Genomic DNA, 10,757 nt, shown 5'->3' with positions numbered 1-10,757 from the left:
CTCAGCTAACATTCAGGCTGCACAAGCAGTGTTTCAGTAAACTTGGGCCCCTTCTCAATTGTTAGAAGCTTGATTCCTTGTGTCCTCTCCTCCATCCTCTACTCGCTTCCTACTCAAGAGCCATGTTCCTCCCCTTAAATATTCTCCTCCAATGTTATTTTTTTTGAGAAGGAAACGAATGGAGGATGGCGAAGAGGATGCAAAAGTTTCTAACAATTGAGAAAGGGCCAATGCCAGACTATCTACTGTAGGGTGCATCAATAGCAGCTTAAACCCAGCTTATTCTCCCTGCCTTCTCTCCTTCCTCTGCACTGATCTGAGAAGATAGAGAGGGTTAAAGCAGTATGGTAGTGAGTGAGGCTCCCCTTTACCACTTCAGTTCTGTCAGGTAAGTGCAGATGAAGGAGAGTACCATGACAGTATAATGGGGCATTGGTGTAGTGTCTCTGTATCAAGTTCAAACAAAAGGACAGCTGTTACACTGTGCTAGCTAAGCTCATTACACTCTTCATCCTAACTTCGACATAAAAACAATTAAAGACCCATGTCTTCAGTTTGACAGTGTTCTTTGAGGTGACTAGCTTCTCAGAGATCAGAATAATCAGTAAAGCTTAAGAAGTCTGTTCAGCATGCAACAGTTCTAGAAAGCTGCAGTTGGGGCAAAACTGGAATGAAAGATGAGAGCGAGAGCTTGTTTTTTCCTCATTTTATTTCAGTTTGTTTCTTACTCAGATTAAATAAATGACAAGAGCGGATGAACTCCTGATAACTTGACGTTCGATGTTGACTTTAGCACTTAACACAGATGAAAGATCCTAAAAACACAGGGTACTGCATTGCTTCTGATAAGATACTCCTCAACTTGGACCAGTGACTTTGGTATTGTATTTATACATTACACTTTTCTGCAGAGAACAAAAATGTACAACTGCATAAATATAAAACTCTTCCACCATGTTAAATAGCTAAAACATTCTTCAGAAAGTTACACCACATATGCATAATGTCTCTCGCAAAAACAACATTTAAAAAGGAGAGTTAGCACCATTACCCTAAAAAGGTTAACGTGTCTAACAGACTGGACACAAGTCTACATTAAAAGTGAATCAATGAAAAAAGGAAAGTAAAAGCCTGAAACAAAGTCTAATAAAAGCTTCACCCCACATTTAAGTGATCTTAAAGAAAAAAAAATAGATACAGCGATGTAAAAATATCTTCCCACAATCAGACGTAAAAGACAAAAAAAGAAGGAAAAAGAGTTCCCTGGAGTGCAGCCTTGTTCATATACGGACCAGAAGAGATCAGAGCGTACCGTGTCAATTATTTTTCAATTATTAAGTATACATACACACACACACACATCTTGGACTGCTAAAGCTTGCTCACATAAGAAAACAGGTTACAACATGGCTTGGAAAGGACCAATGTATGCGACTACTGCACTGTACACTCCAAAAATATATTTAGAAACCACACAAGGCAGCAATATGGAAGGGGACAAAAACACTGCTCGCTACACATCAGTAGTGGAATTACAATTTACAGTCATAAATGAACAATGTCCCATGGCTCAAGGAATTCTCATTTACAGTAGAATAAATACTTGTTTACGCTATCGCTACTCCTCCTGCAATTTATATTCTAATGCTAGACAGAAGCAGAGAAGCTAGTGTTAAGCAGACAGATTAAGTGTAGGTCCCGTATGCTATGAGTTTTGTTCAAGACTAGTTGTGATTCAATGTAACTTATTTCTTTCCATTACTTCCCCCTCTTCCCTCCTACCTTTTGAAATGTTGGTAGGTATATGGGGCAGGGGAGGGGAGGGGGGGAGGGGGAGTCAGAGAAATTGCTATGGTCCTGAGTGAGGTCATAAACTGGTCACAGTGAGTTTGACATCGAAACGTCCTTGGTAGCGGTCCTTCTCACTGTAGCCAATGTTGTCACCGTAGATTTTGCACTCAATGCGCAGTTCTGTGTTCAAGGTGAGGTTGACAAACTTGACGGCCACCAGGGGCTGCAGGTACTGGGGGTGCAGCAGCTTACCGTAGTAAGGGTAATACTGCAGGGGGAAGCCACCACCAATACCATAGTACATCACTTCACCGACCTTGTCAGCATCCTCTTCTCTCTGCAAGGACAGAAGGGGGAGTGAGCAGGTCAATGCTGAGAACATCTCAAGTTTGGCTTTTCAATATTGCCAACCTTAAAGCAGCACTCCTCAACCTCTGTTTCTGTCTAATGTGACCCCACGTTCTGGGGAATATAACCACAGAATCCAAATAACCCACCCCTCAATTTACAAACAATTATTATGAGTCACTGTGGGACATACAGTGGCCTGCTTAAGTAATGGAACAGTGAAACATTTGTTCTTTTGGCTCTCTACTCCATAAGTTTGGATTTTAAATCGAACAATTACCATAATGTCAAAGTATAGTTTCTCAGCTTTTATTTGATGATATGTGTTTTCTTTTTCTTTTTAAATGATGTTCCAAACTGTTGATTTTGGCAAGCCTAAGGTTTTGGCTATGTTTTTGAATTTATTTATTTTTTCCTTTCTTCACCCAGAAATACAAAAAGGCATACAGTAACATGTTATATTGACTGAATTAAATGAGGAGTATTCCAAAATTAGTGGTTTCTCAGTTCCAGCATACCTTGCTGCTGCAGTACATGGGGATGACGTTGGCTTGCACCTTAGAATGGGCCAACTCAGGAATGCTGATATTGGAGGTGGGGGGCTGATGGAAGAAGGATTACAGTGAGTAAGGACAGTCAAACAGAGTTGGTGTACTCGTACATCGGTATCATATTGTAACTTTTATAACCCAAGACCAAGTCATGAAGCTAGACCACACTGGCCCACTGAACTAAAGCCTTGGTGTCAACTAAGGAAGCTAACAGTCATTAGGTCAGGTTGCTACTACACTAGGCAAAGGTACTACCCTACACAACATACACCTACAGACAACATTATCACCTAGTGCCAAACTAAATTGTAAATAAATCATTCTACTATTTGTCGTGTCACACCAGTTTGCATGCCAGCGAAGCCTCAAGGGCAGGATACCCACCTTTGGCCTGAAGTTGACGATCCTGTTGAGCTTAACAATCAGGCAAGGTTTGCCCTCTTTGAAGCCGAAGTCCGGGTCATTGATGCCGGAGCAGGGCCCTAGCAATGTCCTGGAGAAGCGGCAGGCCTTCCTAATGCCCACCTCACTCTCCAGGTCTCCCCTGTTCCTATAGTCCTCAGGAATCTCTAAGAGAGGCAGAAGGAGGGGGAGACATAAGGGCAGGAAGACCCGCAGTGGTTGGTTCAACTGATATGCTTGATATTTTCTTTTATTATTGATCCAACTTTTTTAAGTGAAAGGCATTTGAGTAGTTGTTCTGATGATCATCAGCATACTGTAGATAATCTGAACCGAGTGCCTACATCGCCTAGACAGAGGACCTAGAGTTATTATTAGTTTGGACCACGACACCTCAAACCCACATGGTCCTTTTAGATGTTGTAAATGGCATATTGATGGGATATGTCCTAAACTCAGGACCTTAAGTAAGCAATTACCCCTATGCTCCTTGACCTGAGATTGAATTAGATGTTAGAATTACAGCCATTAGCATCTAGACCCTGGTCTCATGAGGACAGTATGCAGAAACCAATGCCTGATTCCATTCCAGGACCAAGCCACTTCCCCTAGTTCCTATGCCTTTGATGAGATCTGAAGAGATAAACAAGTGTAGGCAATATGGCCCTGGCCCCACTGGCATCTCCATTAAAGATTCCATCATATTAGTGTCACCTTTCCATGCCGCAGATCTGTCCACTAGGGTTGGGTATGATATTAGATATAATCAAATATGGTGATATTTGGAGAATATTGTGATATTAGTCTAAAAGTGCTTAAAACTCAGATGTGTCAATAACTACAAGTGCAGTATCCTGCTTTTGCCAAGCACATCTAGCAGTGAAAACATGCATTTTTGTTTCACCAGACTATTTATTTAAAATTTAACTTGAGATCCACGCGTAACTTTGACTTACACATTAATCACATTGAGGTCAATGAGAGATTTGCACTGAACATTGAGTTACGTGTGCAGATCTTTACTCAGGATTTCGGCCTACATGTGCTGCAGTTCAGTTATTTTTGCAGTTTAGTCTCCTCCATACTTAGCAATGAACAATATTATTGTGTATTGTGTTCTTTTCTAAAGTAATATTGTGAATAAGAAAATGTGGATATCGCCCAAACCTACTGGTCTACATAGATAGGGGATGGGGATGTAGAGATCAAAATGGAGCTAGGCTCAAGAGGGGTTCCCAGCACATACCTCCACAGTCCTCATACTTCATCTGGTCCCTCTGGTGTTCATCGTCGTAGTTAGCCACCAATTCTTTCATGGCCTTAGTGTAAGCCAGGTAGGTCATCACATCATTCAGGTTGAAGGACACTTCAAATTTCTCAGAGCGCGGGGTGTGTGATAGGCCTGCGAGGAAGACCGTCACAAATGTCAGTTTCCGTGAATTGTGTGTTAATGAAGGAGAGTTTAATTAATTCAGCAAATCAGTTTCATTATAGAACTCATTATTGATATGTGACCATTTGTTTCACTCAAATCCTCATAATACAATGCAGTTCTGTTCTTCCATCTCAAAGTCACACACACACACAAAGGAAGTTATGGTGAAGACCCACAATTGTTCTTTGCAGCAAATTGTAAAACCCCATCTTGACAAAATAAAACATGTTTTAAAGGATGAGATGTAAGACACAGCCCATCCATCCTCTTCTGCTTGCTTGTTTACCTCCATCCCCTTCAGTTCCGCCGTAGATTGAAAACCCATCTCTTCAAGCTACATCTTAACAGTCCCTCCTAAAGACCGCTTCACCCTCACTACCCCCCCTATACTCTCCCCTGCTACCCCCTGTACAAGTTCTCTCCCTCACGTCGCTTTGGATAAAGGCATCTGCTAAATGCCATAAATGTAAAATGTAAATGTAAGTTCCAAATTACATCCAGCTTACAGGAACGTTTTTATACATGCTGCAAAACTGTTCTCAACAAAGACAAATTGAAAATGCTAACAGGTTGGAAAAATGCACCGAAATGACTCTGGATTGAGTTAAGCTGTGTGAGAAAGGATTGGCAACAAACAGAAAAAGGTTTTGGTGACAATAAACCCATGAGATCAGACTGTGTTGGAAGAAATGACTACTAGAGTTGCCAGTGCTCTGCACAATGACATTCTGGGAATCACACAATTGTTTACTCTGGGGAGGGTGCATTTGTTAAAATGACCATTCATGAAAATGTTCATCAGCATCTTTTTTTGTCCTCCCTCCGTTTCAAGCCTATAGTACACCCTTGTGATCAGAACACTGACACAATAACGAACGAAACTGAAGCTTTGTGGGGAGTGCTGTCATGCTCTCATGAAATTTAAAATAAATGAGGGGAGGTTTGGTTTTCCTGTTGGTTTAGCCATAAAGAGAAATCTTTACTAGCTCAAACTGGCTGCTTCACATGTTCACGTGAGAAACAACTAAATGCCCAATACTACATAATGGTACAGTTCACTGTATCACATCATTTGGAATGTAGTCTGGCCAAAATCTGCAAAATTTGCCAAAATCCTATCTCTGGTGTTTGTTACTGGATGAAAGAAGAGGCGAGGCTGGCTCGACAATCCAGAGCCATAGATACCAAACCAATAACAAAATAGTTTCACATGCTGCCAGCCTGAATTACTTCAGACCTGTTTGTGTCTGACCTCAAATGGTGACGCCACGCCGAATAAAGTGTCTGACTGAAGTGTGAAATTCAATTCCCCTCCCCCCTTCCTCACAGATATACAAACATGGATGTATACACTTAGGAGTCATCAAGTGTAGTAGTATATGTAGTGGTAAAAAAGGGTTGGTATCACTGGATGCTGGTAGAGATGATAAGCATTGAGTCACAGAAACGATGACAACAGTGCTAGTGTAGAATAACATGTAGTTAGACGCTATTCACCTCATAGAAAACTGCCCACTACATCACTGGTGCAAAGTGTGCATACAATTTCCTATCACAGCCAGCAGTCAGTGTTCCTTACCTGGGGGTGAAACTCTGTCTTGCCAGGTGGGTTTGTAGTTGCTGAGGGTGAGAAGCAAGGCTTGGATGGTACCGATGAATACTCCAGCCAGGAAGCCATAGAAGACCAAGTAGAACCCTAGAATTTTTACTGTACAGAAAGAACAAAGGGAGAAAGTTTCATTATCATTCAAGAGAGAGATTAGAGAGAGAGTAGGGAGAAAAGAGTAGAGAGAGAAGAGTAGAGAGAGAGAACAAACCCGTCTGTGTCCCTAAAACGAATACCTCCACTGAAACTACAGATTAACAGAGAAAAAAAAAAAGTTAAATAGAAAATACAATTTCTTTCCATTCTTAGACCAATAGCCAAAGATCCAGTGGTTAACAATACTGCTGAAAGTTCCAATATTCAATTGTGTAAGACCAAGACCATAGAAACATCTTGCACTTCAGTTCTAGCACTGCAGCTAAGATGTTCTCAAGTCAACCCGTGTCAAACCTGCCACTACAGTTTGCTAAGCTTCATATGTGTAAATACCCCTCCACAATTTGGTTTTATGGGTTAGGGTTAGTTTATGTGGTTATGGTTACAGTTTGAGGCATTGGGGACTTGCTTAATCTTTCATTTTGAATAGACTTAGAAAAGACTCGAGTTGAACAGTGCAATTATTTTTGCATGGATGTTGAAGTGTTATACATTTCAACTTGACTGACTCAATCCATCAATGTGCCAGTCTATCGTCAAGCCTCAATAACTCCATCACTTGCCCACACTATCAGATGAATTACACATAAATTGGCATTCTCTAATAATCAAGCTGACCAAGCTGACCAAATTACTTCTCAAGACTCCTTGACATAGTCTGGTCTGGCAACTAGCCATAGACTCAGAGATCACTTACAGGCAAAATGCAAACAAAGGAGTCTGTGTCTGCTATGGAGGAAAGTTACAACAAAGCAACCATTCAAATTCAAATTAACTAACAGTGCCGGTAGACTTTATTAGGCTGTATTTAATCGAATTGAACCAAAACCAGCCGGTCACATACATCTGTACAGAAAAATGATCACTGAAGAGTGGCAAAATTCATTAAAATTACCATTGAGTCCTCGAAACAGCGAAAAATCTCAAAAGTATCAATATGTTTTGCTCTGATGATGAGGCAGGCAAGCCTAATGCTGAACTGTTCAATACACAAGATGCATACATTATGCATCACTCTAGTACATGTGAATGCCAAGTGGTGCATAAGGCAATGTCAAAGGGTCACATCTCATGCAGACAAAATCTACCTTTCAATCAACTTGAACTACTACTGCTACTGTATGAAGGTCCTAGCTGCTTGAAGCCTCGAAATAAGGATTTAGTAGACCCAAGTAACTAAACCAAGGTCTATCTGATGATTATTTTCCCCATCACAAACTGCCTGGTGAACAGGCACATATTCACATACCATATCCATCACCAATTCTTGATGCTCCACAGCAATTGCGCATGACAATAGTTTTGAAATGCAAAAGCAAACTCAGACTTCGCCATGCCACTATTGAATCCGTTCACAGAGTTGCAAATAGGTTGTTGGCCTTCAGTAGCCTTATAGTAGTAAGTATTTAATGCATGGATAAAACGAACCAACTTCTGGCAGTATTAAAAATAAGTGTCTTAATGACAACATCTTTTAGCCCCGACTTATCGTTCTCAAACACAGGCAAAATGTAAATGTGTGACATTGAGACGAGGGAGAGGACATGACCGCTGACGCTGGTGGAAATACTAGGGAAGGTAACACTAGTTAATCAATCTCCATTGTTTGTTGCACTGACATAAGATCCCCTTTTAACAGAAACATTAGATGGGCAGCGTCCTCTCCTAATTCCAAGTAGTTGGCCGTATCACCTTGACTCACCTTCGACTATGATGCATTTTTAACCCTGTGTTTGTCACTTAACATTGGGAATGGCATCTACACGTTTCAACATCAGTAGGGCATTTCCATCCCCTATAATAATAAACCATGGAACTCCGGTGGGGAACTCTCGCCTCCCTCTTGCCATTCATATCTGCGGTGTCATCAACTACTCGAGCCTAAACGCACACCTCACGCTACACAATTTACGATCAGAATCTTTGCATTACAGCGAACGACTAATCTCTATTCCTAAACAGAGTACTTCGATGACCTCTATAGATTTGTGGCATCATTCTAAGAATTGTAGTGAGTTAAAAGCGCACCGCCGTTTGAAAGAAATGGGAAGAAAATACTGTGTCCAGGTGAGAGAATAAATTGCTCACCGTTCACAATATTACGCACAGCACTAATGAGCAGCAAATACAATTGTGGCGATGGGCAACGTCACAGACTCGAGGACACCGTGCCAATGTACTATACAATGCTGCAAAGTCAAATCAAACAGGTGCCGATGCATCACGAAGGCACGAAGCGCGCTCCGTGTAGACTATCAAGCTGCTGCTCGCATCCTTGGAGCGTTATCAACATTTCAACACCAAATCCCATGGTCATTAGTGCCCATAAATGTCAGCTCATAGTCTACTTACACCAACTTCCCGCGGTACGTCCAAGACATTCCCCCGTATCCGAATTATATATAAACTTCTTCCATCCACCGTCGTCTTTATTCGCGGACATTTTTACTTTTTTTAAAATTTCCCTTTAGTGTGCGTGCGCTCTCTCTCTCTCTGTTCAGTCTCCGTTCTTACTACACTTGACGCGTTCTACCATCCGGCTCCTTAAACGACGAAGTTGTACCCGGCTCGGTTCTGCGAATTTCACACCATTATATCCCCGTTGGCTCCCGACTCCGCCCGAAAACTATCTGAATAAGTTACCTAGCAGGGGGGCGGGCAAATTCTGGCAAATCACAAAGAAGTGTCCCTCTGCGTAATGTTATCATTTGTGGAGGGGAGAGGGCTTTTGCTCCACCCAATTGTGCATAGATGCGAAGGCAGGGGCTTCAGCAAGGGAGCGTACTCCTCACGTGAATAAAGCTTCATACACTCACTGAACACTTTATTAGGAACACATGTACACCTTCTCATGGTGGAGGTAGTGTAATGGTGTGGGGAATGTTTTCTTGGCACACTTTGGGCCCGTTAATGCCAATCAATCATCGCTTGAATGCCACAGCCTTTTTGAGTATTGTTGCTGACCACGTGCATCTCTTCATGACCACAATTTACCCATCTTCTAATGGCTACTTCCAACATGATAATGCACCATGTCACAAAGCAAAAGTCGTCTCAAACTGGTGTCATGAACATGACAATGAGTTGAGTGTTCTTCAGTGGCCTTCCCAGTCACCAGATCTGAACCCAATAGAACACCTTTGGGATGTGGTAGAACGGAAGATTCACAGCTTTAAAGTGCAGCTGAAAGATCTGCAGGAATTGCGTGATGCAATCATATCATCATGGATCAGAATCTCAAAGTAATGTTTCCAACATCTTGTGGAATCAATGCCACGAAGAACTGAGGCTGTTTTTAGAGCAAAGGGAGGTCCTACCAAGTCTTCGTATGGTGTTCCTAATAAAGTGTTCGGTGAGTGTAGATTGCTATTTAGGGGATGAAGAGTCTATTCACAATGCCAATTTACATCCATATGCCTTGCAGTTTTTGAATGACTTATTCCCATTCACTTAAATTTGGCCTAATATTTCTCCACAGCCTCTGTAGATTTTTTTTATCTGGAAAGTGCCATTTGAAACCTTGAAATTATGTTCAACTGCAGTCGCCTATTATAAAGTCCTATCAGCAACACAGACGTCTCCTTATATTATAATATATATTCTATCTGATACGTCTCAGTGGGATTGGGCTGTTTAGGTCTTTAGGTCGCCTCTTGCTGAGCAATAAGAAAGGTCATTGGTAGTTTAGTTAAGTTTATTAGGATCCCCCACCCCTCTCCCCCCACACAGCTTTGCTGTTCCCATCACAGGGATAATAAGCTCTAGTTACACTGCATTGCCAAGAGCACATACAACTTAGCTCTGCCCCTGCCAACACCCCTAAAGTGGGCTCAAAGGCAAACCCACTGCTTTAAATGTTTTGTATAATGCCAGAAGCTGAATAATAAAGTAAATCTCATCTTTTATAAATGGGTGATTTCATAACACACTACTAGATTACACTGTCGGACCTTTGTGTGTGTGTGTGTGTGTGTGTGTGTGTGTGTGTGTCTGTGTCTGTGTCTGTGTATCTCTGTGTGTGTGTGTGTGTGTGTGTGTGTGTGTGTGTGTGTGTGTGTGTGTGTGTGTCTGTCTGTCTGTCTGTCTGTCTTTCTGTGTGTGTGTGTGTGTGTGTGTGTGTGTATGTATGTTTCTTTGTGTGTGTGTGTGTGTGTGTGTGTGTGTGTGTGTGTGTGTGTGTGTGTGTGTGTGTGTGTGTGTGTGTGTGTGCATGTGTGTTCCATACATCACTGACTTTCAGACAGCCGTAAGAATTGACATTCATGCCCCATTATTGTTAATTTAAGTCCTCTCCCATTGTGACCTTTTTCAATAGCCATGGTTTAAACCATAGACTGCATAAGGTGCACACACTCTAGAGTCTAGACCAATGACCAGCTATATGTGTTATTTTCTTTGGCATTTAAACCCTTTTAAACCCTGCAATAAATAACACAACAATGTTAATTGTTGCTTTAAGCTTTCTAGT

At 41.6% G+C, this 10,757-nt stretch overlaps 1 protein-coding gene across 1 annotated transcript; it reads right to left on the bottom strand.

The window, feature by feature from the left end:
- Positions 1 to 691: 691 nt before the first annotated feature.
- Positions 692 to 8,869, bottom strand: LOC310815147 (sodium/potassium-transporting ATPase subunit beta-233-like). Its single transcript, XM_083684802.1, has 6 exons — positions 8,642 to 8,869; positions 6,107 to 6,235; positions 4,339 to 4,494; positions 3,075 to 3,259; positions 2,658 to 2,741; positions 692 to 2,128 (listed from the first exon to the last, which is right to left on the bottom strand). Exons 1-6 carry the CDS (start codon positions 8,730 to 8,732, stop codon positions 1,868 to 1,870), a joined length of 906 nt encoding a protein of 301 aa, XP_083540928.1. The 5' UTR covers positions 8,733 to 8,869; the 3' UTR covers positions 692 to 1,867.
- Between the last annotated feature and the right edge of the window lie 1,888 nt (positions 8,870 to 10,757).

The sequence above is a fragment of the Argentina silus genome (genome assembly GCF_951799395.1).
Source record: "Argentina silus genome assembly, chromosome: 14".
In the NCBI taxonomy this organism is placed as follows: Eukaryota; Metazoa; Chordata; class Actinopteri; order Argentiniformes; family Argentinidae; genus Argentina; species Argentina silus.
The sequence above is the reverse complement of the archived record's forward strand: the minus strand, read 5'-3'. Positions and strand labels throughout refer to the sequence as shown.